The following is a 22,410-nucleotide window of genomic DNA, read 5'->3' on the forward strand; positions in this document are numbered from 1 at the left end:
AGATGTAAAAGTAATGGAAATGCTCTTGGATAAAAATTTAGTGTCAATCCCAGTCCTATGGGTAAGAAAATGGTTTTAATTGTGCTGCACTATTTATTATGTATCTTCCATCATGGAGAGAATGATTTCTGAAAGAAAAAGGACATGGGTGAACTGGAGCTGGACTGCAAAGAGTATTCTTACTAACAGCTGGTTTTAATGTCATCATCCAGAACAGTTACAACCATATACAGTGATAAACCGTACTACAGAAAGAACACATCCTGCTCTGGAGCCACAAAATATGAAATGGTCTTGTTGAAGACTTTCTGTTTTCTGATAACAATAAAGCAGCTGGGTGTGAACATATTCTTTCATAGGGGTTCTTCCAAAACTGAGATATTTTAATGCATATCAGGAAAAAAAAAATACTAATTTGATATTCTGTTGCAGTAGCAATTTATTCCATTATTAGATACTATTAAATATATTCTGCATACATATGTTTGTGGATTGGCAATAGCAACCCTTTCCCACCCTATTTTGATATATAACAAAATCCTACATCACTTGCACACTTCAGGTTTTCTTTTGAGGTGGCATAAAAAGAAAATCGTATAAAAAGAACAAAAATCAAATCTCTGTATAGTAAGAGAAGAAAATTTTTTGGCAGCAAGCTACATGTTGCCATCAGGACTAGCAAAGGAGAAAGGGAGACAGAAGCAGAGAAAATGGAAGTAAATTAGTGTTTTTTATTTAGCTTCAAAAATAATTGGAGGATTTTTTTAAATGCAACACTGATTACCTTCACTAGGAATCAATGTTTTTCTATTTTTTAATCATTTATTACACTGAATAAAGCCAATAAATCTGTTCGTTATGTAGAAAATTGGTTTATTTTAGAAATTGCTTAATATTGTCACAAATATTTTGACTTTAACAAAATTTAGCAAGCTATGCCAGGACTTCTGCTTTCCAAATATACTAAAGTTAATAGAGAAGTTTATTAAAAATTCTTAAAACATATCATTCTCATTAGAAAGAGTTCCCAGTGGAACACAGTTAAACATATTCCAAGTATTAAATACAATCTCTTAATTCTTTTCACAAAATGACAACATTTCAGTTGTTTTTATCTGAAGAAGTAAAGACAGTAGAAATAGGGGTATTTTTTAAATAATAAAATCTAGTATTTTAGATCTGATTCAGGCCAATGCTGAAATAAAATTATTAGCATGGCTATTCAGTTGATTGTATGATATAAACTAAAATTATATTCCAATTTAGACACAGTCAGTCACCAAAATAAATTCTCCTAAAGACTGCCAGTCAGAAGACCCAGATAAACTTTTTTAGTTTGTTTGCTGGTGAGTAAAGGGAAGAGTTACTGCATGGGGTGTCTGGCATGGAGCTGGGATGCACACAAGATGTACCCAGCACTGAATAGAATTTTCAGGTTCTGTGATACAGATACAGTCACTCATATTGTAGTCTGATACTTAGGGTTCCCCTGATCTTCCACATCCCTGATATGGACATAGAAACACAAGGGATTGCCCAGGTAATAAAATCTAATAGCTAAATCAAAGGTAATCACATAACAAAAATTGTGCTACCCATCTACTTGCCATCTACAGCAAGTCACAAACCATTCCCCAATAAACTGTGTTAAACTTGCAACCTTCAATACAAAAACACCAAAAAAGCTGGAAAAACTACACAAGGACCAGGAGAGATCAGGAACATCAGTAATGCTAAGAATGTCTAGAGTACCCTAAGATATGTATATTGCAGTGTCTATCGATTAAACATTCAGAGCTGAGCAGCTTTACCATCTGAAATTAAGAGACCAAACAGCAGAGAAATTAATCTTCCACAAAAGACAGAGTTCTTTGTTTGATTCAACACATCTCTGTTGCAGTTCCAGTGTTTCTGAAAACCACTTCAGCTTTTTTTACAGTACTTGAACTGCATTGCATTATAGACATAACTCAAGTGAAGCACTAGCTCTTGAGCACTGGATCTCTCAAACTATAGGACTCAATTTCATCTTCGTGCAAAATAGCACAATATCTAGTCTTGAATACAAGAGGATAAAAATCATGAGCTCAAGATAACTGGTTCTTCCCAGCTTCTAAAATTGAGTAAGATTCAAACTGAAAAGCTTTGTAGAAAATTTAGCATAAGGTTTGCAGAAAATTCCCAGGTGCATCAGGAGACACATAGTATTAGCTAATGCATATTAAAATTTCTGTGCAGTGCTATGCCTATTTCAAGCTTATATTCCTCTAGAATGTACCAGATGCATGTAAACTGTAAACAAATTAATAGATGAAGTTTTACTATTACTCCTAATATTAGCAATTTGGTGAGTTTTACAGAAGTATTAGCTCCCATTTATCTATTAAATTACTGCTACTTATGAAAGGCACTAGCACTTACATCTGCTCAATTATCAAACAATCCCATCAGCACTCTGAGATGTAGTATTACTTACTAGAATGGAATATGTTCTATGTGGTCTATATATATTCCAGCCTTAACTCAAAAGTAATACAAAGGGTGTTGCAACTAATAGTCATTTAACAAAGAAAAACTCAAATCCTGCTAAATAATATTTTCATGTGGGCTTTAAAATGCAAAACAGCCAAAAATAATTATGTTCCTTTGAATTATTATTTTGATTTGAAAAAGAGTTTTTTTCTGACAGCATGCAGTCAAGTGTATAATGAGATCATTCTAGACAGTAATCACACCAGGATAGATGAAACTGAGCGTTGGTCAGAATGCACACACTTTGATGAGCACTCATTTGCAAAAATTGCCAAAAAACTCCTGTGAGGGCTGATTTTTTTCAACTGCATTTTAATGAATAATAATAAAACCCAATGAAACATCAGAAAAATTTTAACATATGTTGAGAGTTTGTAGAGAAAATGGAAGCTAGTTCTTTGGAAAATGAAATTACTTCAACGTAAACATATTTACTGGAACATAATGGATGGGCGGAGAGTGCACGTATTTTGATAATGAACTGATCCCATGGTATCTGCCATCCCCATGTGTTTTAACTTCAAATATGACAGAGTGTTTTTAAGAATAACATTTCATTCTTCAGGATATTATCAGAGATGCTATCCGGGGGAGCACATGATGGGGAGCAATTATCCTAATTATATACTAAAAACCTTTTAGAGGGATGATAAGGTTTTAAAGGAAAGTACATTAGACCTGCAATATGTAAGAATTGACACCTCAATTGTGCAACCTCAAATCAGTCTCCTGTGCATATGCACTCTGAAGAAGCCTTTATGATTATAATGCTGTTTCTCCACATGACTTCTGCTGCATCAAGGTCATAAAAATGTGGGGGAAATGGACAACAGAAAAAACAAAATTATGGTACATCACTCTAGAAATGTGGCAGGAGCAACAATATTATAAACCAAGAGATGAAAAATATTTCCCCTAAACATCACACAGAAACTCACAGGAAAATATTCCAAAGGAATGTTAAATGAGTTACTAAAGCTAGAAATTTTTAATCAATGTATCTAATTTGTATCCAAGATTTCCAAAAGATCTGGCAAGATCTCAGTAAATAGTGCTGTTTCTTAATAGCACCTGGCATACTGGTAAGATTTAAGAACACTAAAAGGAAGCTAATGAAGAACCTTGGTCATTATAAGCTTTCAGCCTGAGATCAGGAATAATGGAATAGATGATATGGATCACCATTAATAATAAATGGAAGGGACATAGGTCATGCAAGTTGGCATTGCTTCAGAAAAACTGGATCTTATTATTTAACCTTGGTTTTTAAAATAAAATGCAAAGTTTTTGGAAGAGAGGTAAGTACTACAAGTACATTTGGATTAATAAACTTTATTCAAGTGGTCTATGTTTGCAGTGGAGAAAATTAAAAATTTTTATACTGAATTCTTCCAGATACATGTGCATGAGAAACATGCAGTACCCAAATGGAAAAAAGATAACATCCTTATCCTGCAAATCCACAATGGGTAGAAGGAGTGTCAAAAAGCCTACATAAACCTCATTCCTTTAATGGTCTTTGTCAGGATTCTGAAAGCTGCCAGTTAAATGGGGAAGAGTCAGCCAAGAAAGCACTCTAGAAACAGCAATCACTGAATACTTCTGTCTGTTCCACTGTCTACCTTTCAGTTTGTGACAGTGAAGTTTTATTTTAGCTCTGCAGGAAAAATTCCCATTTTTTTCAAAAATCAAGAAGTTAAGTGAAATTAAAAAAAAAAAAAAAAAAAGCAGATTTTTTTTTAAAATTCCCAACACTGCAAAGAATTCATTTTTATCACAATGCTTTGGAGTTAGAGTCTGCCACTCCTTTGATGACAAAATTGGAGGATTTCAATTTTCTAGTTATTAATTTGAGAATTTTATGATAACAAATGTTTGTCCAAATACAAAATTTCACTATTTAAAATAGAATAACTAATGGCACAGCTGTGTTAGGGGAACCTATGGCTTTATCTCATGCTGCCCAGGACTGCTTAGAGGGAATGCCAGAGGATGAACTGCTATTGAAACTTTTTATAATTTATTTTCCCTCATCTCTTCATTTGTTCTGCTAATACATTTATAATCAGAGTCAAATCCTAATGAAAATTGTGCTTATTTTGCACAACAAAAGTTAATTTTTTTCCTCTCCCTTTGTAACTTCTAACAAAAAAAACCCCAATTCCCACATTGTGCAGAAAATTTAAACAATAAAGCATGGATGTTTTCTTCTTTAAACATTCGGGAGGAGAGATGTGCACTGTGGGTTATCTACTGACAGCAGGCTACAGACACGTCAAGAAATATGGGACAGCATCTGTCTAAAAAAAGTGAATACGGAGCACCTGGGCTTGTTTCTTGGCTAATGCCAGAAACCTCCAAACCTGGACAACCTAGGAACAAACTTCAGTGTAGAAAGGATTTTCAGACTGTCTCCCTCACCTCTGAACACTACCCAAATACAGCTAGGGTGGACCACACCTTCAATATGTTGTCACAACGTGATTCGAAGGAGGTGGCTAACAGGGCAGAAGTTAGAGTTACACACCTCACTGACCCATCTACAGCCTCTTCCAACTACAACAGCGTAGCAGATAATTTGAGAGGCATCTTCTCCTGATTTCAGACAAAATCAGAAGGGCAATATTCTCACAGATAATACCTCATTCTGAATCTCGTAATACAAGAGAAATTTTTCCCAATCTCATATCAATACTTAATTGACTAATTCTTAATTCTAATGAAGACCCTTCTTTTGGAAGATGATGTACACAGTGAAAATCTAATCCAACTGAAATCAGTGGCAAAACATGCACTAACATCAATGACATCAGGAATACATGTCAGCCTGAAACTCAGATCACTTGAAGACCAGCAGGTCTATAATACCTGTCAATAAAATACTGACCAACAGAGGACCACAGGTGAACTGTGCTCCTCTAGGACATACAATACTTATAAAGTCAATAGAAAGCATCCTAATTAAAAATGTCAGATATACAAAAAATAGATATGAAAATATCACTATGATGAGACAAAACTCCCAAGCTTCTTGTATTTTGGGGATTTGTACTTTAAAAAAAAATAAGAGGAACTATAAAATGCCAGAAGATACTTTAAAAGAAATTATAAAATTGTAATTTCTGTTATAGAAAGAGCTACAGCAGCAAATACTCTAGGCATAAATTTCAGGAATCTTTTCTGGTTTTGAAGGGTGCTTAAAAAAGAACTAGCTGTACTGAAGAAAAAACCCAGCAAAATACAAGATAGAAGAGCCACTGTATATTTCACTCTTCCATCAGCACTCTCTTGATTTTCATTAAAAGGTCACATGAAATGAAAAATATTAGCTGTAAACACATATTAATGTACTAGACAAAATTGCTTCTGACAAGTGAGCAATACATCCTGCACTACCTCCTGTGGCAGTCAGAAGGACAAACACAAAATGTGTCACCACTGAAAGTCAGGAGAAGGGTAGTTCGGTTTCTGATACATTGTGCTGGCAAAGATGTGTATCTTGAAACTCTGAATGTGAACCTTACAATACTATAAATTAACCTGGAAAAATAAGTCAATTAATACATTCTGTACCATAGCCAAATTATGCCCATTTTGCTCAAACATCGGTTAAAGTAAGGAAAAGAACAGGAGAGAAAAAAAATTGACACTAAAATTGGTTTTGACACTAAATTTCACTATTACTAAGTTACTGATTAAAAGTTCAGCTGAAAATTTTTGCTAATTTTCAATTTTTACTTTGAAATAAATTTTACTAAAAAGACAAACAGCAAAATCAAACTATTTTCCTTTGGACTAAATATAATATTTAATTGGTAAAAAGGTATCTGTTTTCCAGTTCAACCACTTCCATTGGCATAAATATTATAATCCAGATTTGATTACTGAAGAGTTCCTGGAGAGCTCCAACTTATCCAAAGACAGAATGTTAGGAGACCTCTGTCTTGACTGGAGTTGGCCATGAATACACTGAAGTTGAAAATGAGGAGCTTCTTAATAACTAGCACAGAAATCAGTGATTCTAATAGAGACAACTTTGAAGAGCAACAGGCACAAAATCCAGATATTTTGAAGATCTATCTTGAAAGAAACTACACAAAGGCTAGAATCTAACTTTTCTCCTTTTAAGGGGAATATTGTCATCGTTTCAGGGCACTGTGAGACTCTCTTGTTCATTCTTACCTTGGCCTATGATACTCTGTCTGTGCTAAATGTAAAGGGGGATTATATTGTGCAAAACATCCTGAGAACTGGGAAACTTGAGTTAACAATTTCCCTAAGGCAAAAAATTACTGAGAGAGGAAAATGCTTGCTGCCTAAGATTTGTGCAGCTATTAGGTTGTTATGGAAACACAACCCTCTTTTGTCAGTGAACCCATTCCACCAAAAGGATGCAGGGCTCACATGACAATACCTATGCCCTGTGCTCTGTGATGACAAGCTCTGAGTGGCTCCTCACTTCTCACTCACCATACAGACCAATTATACTCTTTGGAGATAATGTCCCCTTGAGTAATGGACAGAACAATAAGGGACATTAGATTAGCACTCATATATCGTCACTGAATCACAGAATATTCTGATAACAATTCCTTGGAAGGGATCAAGAAGATCATCAATGTCCAACACCTGGCCCTGCACAGAACAGCTCCAAGAATCACATCATGTGCCAAAGTGTTGTTGAAACACTTCCTCAACTCTGGCAGGCTGGTGCTGTGATGTCATGTCAGGTCCTCAAGCACTAGTAAGTTTTAATGGCCTTGATAAGCATTCCAAAGTTCTCCAATCACATTCCTGCTGTTTAGAAAATTCAGCACTGATGGCAGGTAGGGAGTAATGATTTAGAATATCTAAATCCACAATATCAAAATATCAAAATTCACAATATCAAAAGGCTTCATGAACAGCCTGTTGTTTCATAAACATGTGTGTTAAATTAGGCTAAATTTAATAAGTATTTTCAGCTGGTTTAAACCAACTGTCATCCTGCCTCCTTTATTATGCTCTTCCCTCTACACAACTAAGATGATTTTTCTTGATCATTAAATTTCTTTCCTTGAAAGTATTTAATCCTGGGGAGTTAGACTGCAGGTCATGTGCTTAAGTGCACTACATCCTGCTATCTCTGGTTTAAAAAGCATACTTAAATGAAATACAGCTCTATCAGCAGTCCTTCTCCTTGAAGCAATTCAAGTGTGAGTGGCTTTCAGAAATGTTTGTGTCTGACCCTTCAGATCAATTTGAGTTTCAAAGTGGTGAAGCATCGATGACTAAAGCTACACTCTTGAATTTCCATTCATCCAGACTATTTTTCATATCTGGCAGTGTGATGAGGCCACTTTTCCCTGATTTGCTTAAAAGTAGAAAATAACTGCACAAAACTGAAGGTATAAATTAATCAAGTTAGAAAATATGTATTTGGGATCTTAGTCTCAATCTGGAAAACTGAAGTGTGCAAATATTCAGGATTACTGAAGTCAAACAGAAAATTATGATCTGACAAATAGAACTTTATTTACCAAGCCAAGTATTTGATGACTTTGAAACTAGGTAAAAGACATATTTTAATGTTGATAAAAACGTTATCTTTTTTCTATTCAGGTTTCTGGAGAATAGCCTCCTAGATATCTGTGAGACTGCTGACACAGTGTTATACAACTGAGGTGATATGACACACTGACAAATTTTCAGGTTCATTTTCACTGTAATGACAGGAAAAGGATGCCAGGCTGAGAAAGCAAAAAATAAAACCCTAATAGTGCAAAGAATTGGCCAGCTTGGGGACAGTTTGATATATTGTATTAATTCAATGTCAATTACTTTTTTATTAATTTCCTTGTTTTGATTATGAGGTTAAAAGAAGAAGGTGTGATTTATGAACTGTCTGGTCCTCCTAAGAAGTCCTAACTTAAGCCCAAACCAAGCCAATTTTTTAGATAACAAAAACATCCTGACTGACAACAGCAAGATTGCTTCAAAGTACAGTTAGCTGGGTGAAGGAGCAGAATAGCTGCTATCTCTTTCTTTATGTTTCAGCTCCTTGCCTTGTATTTGCCTGCTATAGGCTACTGGCAACACATCACATATCTAAGGACAATTTTTATCCCTGATAGAATCCATATATTTGATATAGCTGGGTAGAGTAGTTGTACAAGAGCTATCTTTAAAATTACTGCCTTGGGAATTGCTGACTGTGCAGTGGCTGAGAGCTCAGCACAAGTGAAGCCCCATAGTATTCACCTTATTTCTCAGCTGGATTTTGCAGCCCACACTGAGTTCTGCTTTGCCACAGCTCAGCTGTTTTCAGTGTTGAAGATGGCTCACTAAGGTGTCCCTGACCTGCAGCCACAGCAAAGTAACATAACGAAACATAAGAGGTTCTTGAACTAGAGTTCTCTTACTCATGCAGTTTGCATAGAGAAATGCCTCTTGTCATTGAGATGCTTTACTAAAACCTTTGTTACATAGGCAGAACAAATTTCCCAAGGAAGGTGGTTGTTCTTCTCTTCCACAAGTTTTTTGGGACAAATAGAGTTTGAAAAGTCCTCTCTAATTCCTGATGATACACAAGGAGACCTAAAAATAGTTTAATTACTACTAGCCTCACTCACTATTATTGAAAATTTAACATGTAAAACTGCCACCTGGTCTCACTCATAGGGATCTATCATTTCTGCAGTAGAAATTATAAAAGCAGACTCAAAGAAATATAAATCTCCTTACAGGGCAGGGAGATGCACTTAACTACAATTAAAAATTAGCATTTATTCAGTAGCTCAGATTTCATTCAGTATTTCTCCTAAATAAAGGATGACACAATGAAGTGCAAGGATGGATTGTGGTACAGAATGTCTAAGCTACTAAGGGTGCAAGTCTGTAAGGATCTTTAAATCAGAGTCCCAAAAGCAGCCTGATGGTGCACCTTAATTAGTATTTTAGACTCTATATAAGTGACCAAAACCACACTACATTCATGAACATCTTTTTAACTTCATTTACACTTTTTCCAAGATGATTTGTTGCTATAGTTCACAAAATTTTATTACATCCCTAGAAGCAAAAGGAAAATACGAATGCATAGCTTATGAACTAATAAAATGTCATGACTATTTTTCAAGATTAAATATGCCATGTGAATTCTTTTTTTAAATAGAAGAGCAGTATAAAAATTAAAATGAGTAGTAGAAATATTTAGTTTAAGGAATATTGATACTATTGGATACAGGACATATCCAACAGGACAATAGCCAACACAAGAATCAGTCAGATTGATTAATGAATCCATTATTTTATATTCATTTTATGAGATGGATCTATGAAATTTTAACCCCAAATTTATATTTTACTTAAAGGAAAAAATGGTCTCAAAGAGCACAATATTTCAGAATATTTCTATCATGTCCTATTAGTTTAAAGGTAGAAATAAGAAATGTATATTCCTGCTAGTTTAAAGGTAGAAATGTTGAGAAATGCATATACATTCTGCCAAACTTGTCCTATTAATCTATCACAGAAACAAAGAACAGTTTAATTTGGACTGAGACACACAAGTAGTCTTTTTCACTCTTAAACCTGTGCTAATTAGAAGCAATTGCTTTAACTGTGAGCATAAACCAATAAATGCAACTGTTCCTCTTCCTATATAAACCTAATTTCTTGCAAACAGACATAAAAATCACACAAAATAGGGTTTCAGAAGTAGAGATAACCAACTTTATGACTACTTTTATTTGCTTTCCATTCAGTTTATCTCCCTGAAAACAAACAAACCTTTACCATTTGTTGCATGGAGTTCTCATCCTCTGTGATTCCCTACCAGTTCAACAACAAGATTCAGGAGAACTACAGAGCAGCCTGTTTGTTCTCCCCAGAACCCTACATATTACATAACACAGAAATTTGAAACAGTATTCCCAAAACTGGCATGTCTCAGTGACACAAAAACTGAGGGAAATTCAGGAAAAAAACCCATGTCAAATTAGACATTTGTTTTAAATAAATGATCTATAATCATATGTAACTTATTCAAGCAATAAATCTATACAACCTAAAGTGGCAGGATGACTTCACATGCAATTACACCTAATGCTAAATACCTTATAACTCAGAGCGACAAGATTTATTTCATTTGGTCCATTTTTAGTATAAGAGCCAACATGATTCCAGATATGGCTTGCAAGCCAGGCCAGTTAAATAACTTCCACATTTATAGCTTAAAATAAAACTACATTTTTCTATACAGCTGAATGTTCTTCCCAATAAAATGCCAAGAGGAAAATATCATAGTGGAATATGGAAAATGAACAGAAGGAATTACAGTACATTTGTATTGTCAACTCATTGATCCTGTTAGATCTTTTAAATATCATGCATGCCCTCATGAATGTCCTACAGCTTCCTTGCTTATACTCTAGGCCTCTGATACAAACTATTTTAAACTTTACAGAAAATATACTTCCAGATTAAGACATAAAAATGTCCTTTATAGGATCTGTGCTGCATGCTGATCTTGATGGATTTACTATGCCTAAGAAAAATTCTTGTGTTCAGCAGACAGCAGAATTCCCAAGCCTGCTATTTTAACTAATGAAAACCTCATCTATTTTTAAAAATATTAATTAAAATTGAAAGATTTTTTGTTGAGCCCCATTACTAGGAAGGCAGGTAATGAACTCCCCCTACCAATTTATTAGGTATGTGTATGGCAGTCTTTCCACTGCAATACATATGTTTATCTTAATTATTCAAGTAGCAGCATGAAAAACAAAGATAATTTGTTCCTGGATAATTTGTTATTTTCTTCCTCTACTGAAAAGCAACCCACAGTATTGTCCTGCACAGACTAATTTTTTTTTAGATTATCAGAGACAAAATTAAAGTCAGAAACAAGCAGGAGAAGCAAGCAGTCATGCTGATGTTCAAGTCAGATTCTGGTCCATTCTGTGCAACAATGCTACAAAGATGCTATCCTATTTTGTGCCAGCTTTTAGACTGCTGCTCATAATGCAGGTTCCGGCAAGTCTTCTTTAGCCCAAATTTAAAAGAGAAGTAGGAAATAACGACCCACTCCACCTTACCTTGCATACTCCAAAGCTGTATCTTGCTATCTGGCCCTCATACACTATGCCTGATATAGCTCTGGCATTCCTTCAACATTAGTTCAGCTGTGAAATCAAGAAGGTGCATCCCCTTACACAGACCACATCAGTAACGTGATGTTAGTCAACAACCATCTGTCATCCCTGAACATTACCCAAATCATGATTCCTCACCAAGACTGCACAGGTTGGAAAGCCAACTGCCTGTTTCAAATAGGTCTCTGCTGCTGAGAGCTGTCATTTGTCACAGCAAACTCTCAGTCCAATTACTTAGAGCAAAATTACTATATTCTGCAATTCCTGTACCAGGTGATGACTAAAGACTTCAAACAAGGGTAATGGAAGAGATCATATAATTTTGGAGAAAATATACAGAATTCTTATAGATAATATCATAGTTAGAGATCATATCTGACTTAGCAAAATTCTATTGGTTTTTAACTATTTTAACTCATTGCTGTTCAAACCTATATATAACACAAACAGCAGTCTGTCAACTGTCATTTAATAGTTCTCTTAAATCTCATTAAGTATTTAATTTTTAAAAATGGATCAGATATTGTTTCACGTAACATGAAAATGCAGAGTACTTTGACTTTTGAAGTAGTTCCATAATGTTTTTGCTAAGGGGTACTTATTAAAAAGAAACAGGTTGATTAAAGGATTACTGCAAAAGGCTTGTCTACAAGAAACTCTTTCTAATTTGGCTTTTTACAACCTTGTATTTATCTAGGAAAGTATTTAAACATCAGCTTGGTTTTCACTTCTACAACATTTTGCTATTAATCTTTATTCTGATGTAAAGCTGTTATAGTAGCTAACGGAAGACTATAATCATACTGTGATAAACAGAGTACTGCATGCTTAAACACATAAACCTACATATTCTATAGATTAACACTTACACCAATGACTCTGTAAGGGATGATTTAGTGATTTACCTGGTCTTGAGGAAGGAACTCTTGCTATCTCTAGGGAACAAGGCTTTTTGGTGACTGCTACGTCTATTGAATCACAAAGACTGCTGTCATTTTCTGAAGGAACTGCATCCAGAGGTACAGAGGGTATTGCTTCCAATGCATAACCTCTCTTCTTTGAATAGGATTCCTGAAATGCAAAAATTTATGTAGGTAAGAGAGATATTTCTCAGATGACACAGGAAATTGACCAGGCTCAATAACTCTGGCCAGCATGGTTTAGAATTCAGCAAATTAAATACCACATTCTGCTGAAATCCAAACTGTAACAGACCAGAATAATTACTTGCATGCTAGAAGAAAACATTTCTTATTTCTTTAAATTTTTGTATAATACAGTTCTTGTTCAGTTTACAGAAGAACTTCATTCATCATACTTTTTATTTAATGAAAACTGGATTACTGCTTTTGCAATACCTGTTTTGCTAGGTTGTAATTCAGGGGATGTCTCATTTTCTTTTTTAATTGTATCTCATGAGAGCAACAATTACATTAACTGCTACAACTACATTCTCTTCAGGGATGGTTTTGCAAAATATTTATATTACATACAAGAAAACTAAAAATATGCCTTCTACGTATGGATGGCAGGATCCCAGGCTGTGAATGAAGAAGAATTACTGCTCTACATTTGAGCAAAATAATGACAAAAGGTCCCATAACAGCAGTATATACAGCAAATTCTACTGATTGGCAAATGTTGAGGGGGAAAAGGGGAAATATAAGTTTTTCTGGTACAGTTACCCAACCAAGCAGACTGTTTCTAGTTTCAAACATGAATAAGAATATAACATTCTGTTTCAACAGAGTTTCACCAGAAATTATTTTTCAAAATACTGGCAGAAAGAAATTGCATGGCCAAAGACATATTTACACATCTTTCTTACACTGGACATATGGATGTCTCTGAAAGTAAGCATCAGACGTAAATCAAATATGATATAATAAAAGGCAAAGGGCAAGAAAGCACCCTGACAGTTAGATATTATCATAGCCCTACTAAGAAAATGATTGAAGAAGGTGTTGTCTAAAACAAAATGTGAAGTAACAATTTCTTCACCAAGAACTTATATTACCTAAGGTAAGCTATGGCTGTAGGTAACAATGCCTTTTCATATAAATTATTTATACTGTAAGCAAATAATTACATGATTCTTCATTTTTTGGGTTTTTTTCCTGGTCGTTGTGGTCATTTTATCTATATGTAGGTTCATAGTTTGGCAATAATTCAAGATCTCTTGAAAGATAGGGTGTGACACCAAGAGCAGCTTCACTACAAAATTATTGATGACTTTCGTAGAGACCAATTTAAATCTCACGTTAAACTCACAAAGAACTTGAAAATTAACACCGAAAACAGTGATCAGGGGAAAAAAAATCATACAAATAAAATAAATAGAATAAACAGAAAAATAAATAAATAAAAAATAAATAAATGGAATACTAAGTTGAATTTTTAATTTTAAAAAAATTAGTACGTACTAGCAAACAATACAAAATTGGTGGTCAGCATTCAAAAAACATATATTAAAAAGGAATGCAATTGCATCTCCACCTGTTTCTTCCTTTCCAGTTTCTACCTAGTCAGATTATGACCTCTCAGTAATCTCACATATACAGACTAATAACAACTAGTTTCAGGTAGTAGACATTACAAAGATTATAAAATTTTGCAAGTAGACTTCCTGCAGCTCCAAATGTAACTTTATTAACTTAAGCCATTTAATTCCTTAAATGAAGTTAATAGAAAAATTACGCAGAGGCATCGAAGCAGTTGAAGTGCAACTGCAGGACAAGAGAAGGAATCCTTCTAAACTTGAAAAAAAAAAAGAATTTTTACCCTGCCCATTTAAGTCTGCTGTAAAAAAGGCAGAGGAAAAAATTATTTAAGAAAGCAATGACTAAAAAAGAAGAATTCAATTTAATCCTTGTACTCTTCTAGAAACATGCATTTAAATCAGAATGCCAAAACCCTAATTATAGTAAATCTGCCTGGAGAAGTGCATGAAGAAATACAGCAGCCTTAAAATTGTCACAAAACACCAAAGGGAAATTCTCTTCAGTGCCTGATTTCAGCTACATTAAAAAAAAAAAAAAAAAAAAAAAAAAACAACCCAAAAAACCAAACAATAACCAGCATTAAAATTGATACACCAAACATTAGAATAGACTTCGGACCATACTTTGTGTCACCCAACACTCTGTCTGTGAAGGCAGCCAGCAGTGCTGACCTAGAGAACAGCAAAACCAGCCTGGGATTAGGTCAAGCATGCAGTAACTGCTCCTCCTTCTGCAACACCTCGTGGGCCTCACATTCAGAGTCAAAGGTGCTGACTTTGTTTCACATGTCTACCAATCCAACTTTCAAGAATTACCTTCCCAAGTTGCCTTTAGAGCACACGTCCCCTTTCATAGTCTGCGTGGCCCCATTTTGTTTTTAGCTATATCACCAAGTCTGACATTGCTGTTTTATACTTTAGATGGCAATGAAGGGTTGTTCTTTATTTATTTCCTCCTTGTGATGTCACAGACATATGCACTTCCCATGTCCTCTCCTTTAGGGAATGAGAAATACTAACTGACTTACCCAGCTGTTCCAGGATTTTGACCATCCCTGTCACCCTTCATCCTCTCAGTCTTCAATGATGTGACAGGGATGACATTTTCTCAGATTTCCTCATTCAAGATGAGGGCTACCCAAGCAGTCATACTGACATAATGATTTTTTTGTACTCTAATCCCTTCCTAATTGCTCTTAACATTCAGTTTGATTTTCTGAATGTTATTCAACATTCAGTAATTAACTTTGCATGAATAGAAATGTCAGAAAAGAATAAATAAAAATGATGGGGTTACTAGAAAATTGTTAGAATGTAAACTACCAGCAATTAAATTCTTCCTAATTATCTCTCTAATACATAAAATACAATAATTGTATGTCCAGCAGAAGTTAAACGAGTTAGAGACAAAAAAGAACTGTTAATACTTTAGGAAGACAGAAATTCTATCAATTCATTAAGTGAAGATGACAAACCTTTATTAAAAAGTGCATATGTAACACAAAGAAAAAAGAAAGGCATTGTAAAGTCTTCTGGTTGCTGCAAAATGTTCTCCATTTTGCTGGTACTGAGCATTTATAGACATTTCTAAGATCTAAACTAATTCACCAACTTAGATGTTAGCAGATGTTGTAAGATTCTAAGTATCAGATGTGAAGCAATGTGCTTCTGTTCCTTTCTAAGATTGAAAGCTCTCGACCAACTGCAATAAGTAACTACAGTAATTCTACATGTCCTAGTTATTACCAACTCCACAATAAAACCTCCTAAAAATACTTTTCCTTTATCTTTATTCCTGAAGTCAAAATCTGAGTCTAATTTTTGTTTCAAAAATAGAGATTATTCAATCTCAAATGTCTATTAACCACTCCAAATTTCTGAACATGAGACATATAACTGACCACCACCATCAAGACAGAATTTGTCCTTATTTGAAATTATAACTTCACAAAAATAATGTGCTGGGCTGCTAGTACATGAAAATAAGTAATTTTTTTGTGGAAAGGATAAAAATACATACACAATAGAAGTAGAAAAACCCCCAACATTAAGAGTGAGTGAGTCACTCTAGTGGGAAATCACTAGAGAACAGCCACCCATACTGATCAATGTAAATTAGATTTTTTGTCTTGTAGAAAGAAACAGTGAGACTGCAGTTGCAGAGCACATGCCAGGGACACACTGCAGCCCTTATTCATGGGCCTGCAGTCAGCTGGGTCTCCTCTGAGCATAAGTTTTAAAGTATAATACCTATGATACACTACCTGAAACCTGCACAGGGGTAAGAGATTGTTAATCAGTGGGAATGAAATTGTTCCTAAAATATCTATTTTTGACCATTGCAAAGGGTTATACACAATTGTGAAACAATGTGCCATAACATGACTAAATCTTCAAGAACTACATGATGTTGAGTTGGACCTTTTTTTTTCCACATTTTTTCCAGGTTTCTAGCTTCCCTTGCTTCTGCCTTCTATATAGTCTTACCTTCCTTTTAAGAATCAAACTGAATGATGTATGATTAAGGGCTGAGGCGAATGCAAGTTTGTTTTTGCATGAGCTATGAATAGAATGATAGAGGCTCAGGAGGCACCTAATCTGAACTGACACTGACAAGAAGACAGAATTTGTACTTCACAGATTTTTTTAAAATTCTGCCAATACCCTTTCCTATAAAAATCAGGTCACTTGAAGCGTTATTACTTCCCTGGAACATGGGACAACACACCAGGGTCATACATTACTCTCCTCTAACAGTAGATATAATCTGAGAAACATAGAAAGGAAGAATGCAATGCATCAGCCACATTTAGAAATATCTTTTCCATTTATATAGATAGTGAAGAACAGCTATTAAATTCTGACATACCCCTTGAGATCCACGCCTTGAGATCCACCAGGGTATTGTGCTATCTCCTCTGGCTTGTTGAAGGCCAGAGGACCAGCATCTAGAATCCTTCCCATCATAGTATGATTCTGCTCAGCTGCTCCTTAGAAGACTACTATGACACTGTGTTGATGAACCTTTGGAGAGTTATTGCTCTTATATGCTCCATCAACCCAAAACTCCTGATTATCCTGAGAGTGAGCAATGAATATTGCATAGAATCATAGAATTATTGAATGGTTTGGGTTGGAAGGCACCTTTAAAATTCATCTAGTCAAAACCCTTGCTATGGGTAGGGGCATCTTAAACTAGACCAGGCTGCTGAGAGTCCCTGACCTTGAATGTTTCCAGGGATGGGACATCTACCTCCTCCCTGGGTAAACTATTCCAGTGATTCACCATCCTCACTGTAAAAAATATTTTCCTTGCATCAAGTCTGACTGTACTCACATCAAACAGACTTCTTGACATTCGTAAACAGACTGATATATAACCTTGTTGGATTGGGACACTTCACACTGAAATATTAATGATAAGTAACTGAAGGTTGCTGAGAGTAGTCAAGAATTCAAGCAAGAAAGAAGTCCTGACCAGTAACTAAAGACAATTAGAAGAGTTTTCTGACATGCAGCAAGGTGGAAAGGGAAATGCATGAACCTTAATGGCATTGCAACAAGTTTGCCACAATAATGTACTAAGCATAAACAACTGAAACTATTTCCTTTGTCACAATAACCCAAAACCCCACATAGATGGTGAAATATTTATTTTAACTGCCTTTCCAGTCAAAGATATCAGGAATATTACTATAATTTATGGCTAGTAAAAACACATTTATCTATTACTAATAATTTAACCAAATCAAGTTTCATAGTATCATACAATTAGAGTAATTTTTCATGAGTCAAACTATTATAAATGTTCATTGTTATGACAGCTAGAAACACTTGAATGTATAATTTGTCATAGAACATATAATAAGATTCATGATAAATTACAGAATCTGGAAAATCACCAATAATCTCATTTAAGGGAAATGACACTGGAGGATCTACTCTGGTCTGCACAAATTATCTCTAGCATGGATTTTAAAAGAGTAGGATCTTTTACCCTTTCAGCAAACACCCGAAATTGCAGGTTTGCAGTTGTAGGAATAATACATGTACAGAATTAACTGAAATACTTATTCCCCTTCAACCTCTGAAACAGCCTAAGTTTCATTAAGCCTTGCACAGAACTGAGAAAAACATCAATTTAAAAAAGCATGCTAGAGTTATTGCCCTGTTTATTTAGTTAGAAATATAAATATGATGTTTAGTTTTTCAGAAACCAGTCAAAATTTAGATTTCCTTTTTCAAACTTTAGGTATGAAAAAAATGAGTCTTATTTATATAACACCCCAAATATAGATGTATTTTCTCCTTTTCCAATGCATATTTTCCCATATCCATGTTTCAAATTTAAAAGTTCATACAAAAACTGTACAGACATAAATCCCTGAAAGCTAAAGGTTCCTACAATGCCTTACAACATGAAACTCATTAATATAGCCTAAACTATAAATGTGTGAAGACATGGGTAAATTGTGAGCATAATGAATGCAGCGCTAACCTCAGCAGCAGAAACATGTCACTATATTTTATGCAGTGTTTTCATAATTCTAACTGGCAGATATTCAGCATTTCAAATGAAGCTAGATTGTTGTAGTCATGCTACATGCTTTCCCATGCATTCAACGCTCAGGCCATGAAAAAGAGCAGATGTTTCCTCTAATAAATAACTCACTGTGACAAAGAATATACTAGAAGTGTACATAATCTGGTTTATGCAAATGTTAGTGGTTGTGTGTGGCGATGTAGTGTAATATAATAATAATTATTTTAATAAATGATTCGTAGTTTAGCCGACAAATATACAGTTATAAACTAAAAATCAATTTCCAGTTTAAATATCCTCCCTTTTTTTTCTATTGTTTTCATGAAAGACTTTTAAAAAAATCATGTCTTGTTTGAATTTGAAGCTCTGGGAAATGCCTCTTTAAAATAAAGACTATTCTATTAAAAAAAAAAAAAAAAAAAAGATAAAATGAGCTTAAACCTAAGCTCCATGGAAACAATACTTCTCTGCAAGATGCTTATGCTCTAATGCCTAGGTTTTAAACATACACACACAGCTCCAACTGAAGCAGCAAACATGAAAACTAATTCCTCACATTATAATGGCAGTAACCATGGAAAATGTTAGATACTGAGAAACTGAAAATGTGAGATACTGAGAAACCTTATACCAAATACCGAAGTCAGTATTTGACAGAAAATTCAGAAAACAATTAATACAGCACTCTATGTTAAGCAGACTCACATTTCTCACATTTTATAGCTTAATTTCTATCAAGTACTGTGCCACTAAATGAAAAATGCATGTGTTGCTGTGAAGGGGAGAGAAGAGCTGAATGCACTGAAGTAAATCTTGAAGCAAAACACAACTGCTCTGTGAATAGCAGCCCTACAGCTGTAAACTGACTTGATTGGAGAGCAGATAACTTCACTAAAATGAGACATTATTGGAGAAATCTTCTTTGAAAAGAGAGATTTAACACCAAAATGTGTTAATCCAGTATCTATTACAAATAACCTATGCCTTTAAAAAAAATATTTTATATCTGCCCATGCATCTTGTTCTGAAGTAAATACTCTGAAAAAAATTCACACTAGAAACCCATTAATTGATATCACATGCAATAGACTTGATAGAAGAGACAAATAAATATTCGCTATTTCGGGAAAGACAATCTTCCATGTTCAAAAGTTTTTGACACTGAAGAAATAAAAATTTAACTATTCTTGGTATAAAAGTCATTACTGCAATACTATAAACCAAGACTCTCTTAGAAGAAATCTCTCCTACACATTCTCCCACAGTAATATAGAACAAACAAGAAAATTATTTTCAAAATACTAAAGTTATGGAGTTGTATTGTCAAAGCGAAAAAGCTTTGTTGTGAATCATACTTTTATTTGTTACATAACTGAAGAGGAAAGTGAAATACAAAATTAACAGAAAAAACATTTGAGATTGTTCTTTAAAGATCCCAGCAGCATGCAAAATTTATAAAAGTTAATACTTCCTTATTATATAGTACCAAATAAACTTTGCAGATATTTCAGCAATGTGAAAATTAAGCCTAACAGGAAGAGACAGTCAGAGGGAAAGTAAATTCATACTGTAAGCTAGAAGTGGTGCTTAAAAACAGTAAAACAAGTTATTCCATGGCAACAGAGGAAATATGCACATTAGCAGTAAACACAAGTTAAGAGGATATTGCCTGTATCTCCTATATTTTTAAATAACCCAGTAATTTTCTATTTCATATCATAGTTCAGAACAGTAGCTCTGAATGGGAACCTATGAATTCTGTTGTTTCCTGGCCAAAAGTGTGCCAAAGCCCACAAACATTCATGACATGGATTTTTAGTTCTATGGATACAAAAAGCTCCATTGCTCATTGCTATCTCCTCATACTGCCTATATTCTTGGCAATTTTATGAGGGCTGATGTGGCCATGTTGAATTTCAGCAGGTAAGATGGAAATATAAGGACAACACATGAACATAATTACTTAATTCACTAATCACGGAATGAGAACCATTCCATTGATAAACATGCTACTTCCATATGGCTCTTTAAACAAGGAATCCCACCTTTTTACATCAAAGCTCTTCTGCTTTAATTGTTACTATGATGATGTCTGTGGTATGATAATCTACTTATTCATTGCAAATTCTCAGCCCTAGATATTGTGAAATGGAAACAGAATGTAAAGATTACATAAAATGAAATCAATAAGATTATAAGGGAACCTAAATCACATTTTCAATAAAATTAGAACTTAAAAAATTTTCTATAGGTACACTGCAAGATTCTAGTTTGGAGCAGTGACCACTCTGTCTATTTAACAAGAATTAAGGGGTCTTGCTTCAGGTTTGCAGTCATACTAGCTGTAATGAATACTTTTATTACTTGTATTAACAGAGAATACAGGTTCTCTGTTGTTAATTCCTTCATATACAAACAAACAACTATGTGAGAGTTTCCCAAAACCAAGATGGTGAAAAGTTCTCAGAAAAGAACTTTTTCCTTAATGATTCTATTTCTCTAGGTTCTGCTTCAATTATTTTCTCATATTTCATAAAATAATAACTCATCTTCAAAATAGCAATGCAAATGCTAGAAGTTAAACACTCAAGTATTTGCAAACTCAAGATCCTTTCAAATTTTCATGCTGAGAAAACAGTGTTGGCAAGTAAAAGAAATTTGCTACTCAGAATGCCTGGATGTCATATGAAACCACCTAAAGCCAGACAAGGGGAAACCCTTGGCAGTGGGTCTTTCTTTCTGGGTCAAAAAATTAGATTCTAGCCAAAAATCCAAACCATGGAGTCTGAGCAGTTCTTTGATCTTACAGTCCTGATGAGAAATAACTGTCTGTGGGAGAAAGATGTTAAGATTGCTATCCATAAGAGGCAGCTCAAAAATTGCACGTGAACGTTACAATAGAACATTATTGCATTCAAAAGAGATTATGAAAAAGTTACACTCAGTCTGTCCCCTTTGGAAGTGGGTAGAAAGGACCGAAGGAAAGCCTTCTGCTTTGTCAGCTGCGTACCCTAAGTGCCCTGGTGTTTAATTTGCACACAAATTCAGCTCAAAAGCTAGGCATGTGGTCAAAAATATCCCTAACTTCACATCTCATTCTGGCTGGCCCACAGTGGCTTCCTGTTCAACAGAAAACAGAAATCAATCAAACACCTTCAGAGATGTCGACACTTTCTTAATGATTAAAGGAGCAAGAACATCCAGATGGGTTTCTGAAGGAACATTCTGCTGACAATATTTATTTTTCACAATCCAAAATCACTGGCTCTATAAAATCAGTGTGAATAAGGGAGGATATAACCACTTGCCTATATACAAACATATTACAACAATTCACTAAAATAAGCTTTATTAGTATATAGAACTGGTGTCTGTATGTAGTATCTGCTAATCATAAAAGCTAATTAGGGACAAACCTTTGGTTTGCAAGTACTTAGACTGTTGGACTAAAACACTGTCAGAGAGCTATAGATTCAATTTTGCTAAATTCAATATTAGGTAGCTATAAATAGCACTGAACATTGCCTAAAGATTTTATTTTCTCTCTTTTTCTTCACAGTATAAAATATTGTGAAACAAAAACTAGGATGCTATAAAATTATAGCACCTCCAAAAATAAAACAGTTGGCATGATACTGTCAATTTATTAATTTACCTCAATGTTTTTACACTTACACCTTTTATCTCAAAAAACTGCAAAA

General features: G+C 34.5%; 1 protein-coding gene across 1 annotated transcript in view; it reads right to left on the minus strand.

The window, feature by feature from the left end:
* Window positions 1-22,410, minus strand: part of ANKS1B (ankyrin repeat and sterile alpha motif domain containing 1B) — a 406,509-nt gene that overhangs the window by 276,515 nt on the left and 107,584 nt on the right. The window contains exon 10 of the mRNA XM_041409745.1: window positions 12,572-12,737. Within this exon, the coding sequence (XP_041265679.1) occupies window positions 12,572-12,737 (166 nt within the window). The remainder of the gene's footprint in view (window positions 1-12,571; window positions 12,738-22,410) is intronic.

The sequence above is a fragment of the Onychostruthus taczanowskii genome, unplaced genomic scaffold, assembly GCF_017590055.1.
Source record: "Onychostruthus taczanowskii isolate IOZ18803 unplaced genomic scaffold, ASM1759005v1 scaffold31, whole genome shotgun sequence".
Lineage (NCBI taxonomy): Eukaryota > Metazoa > Chordata > Aves > Passeriformes > Passeridae > Onychostruthus > Onychostruthus taczanowskii.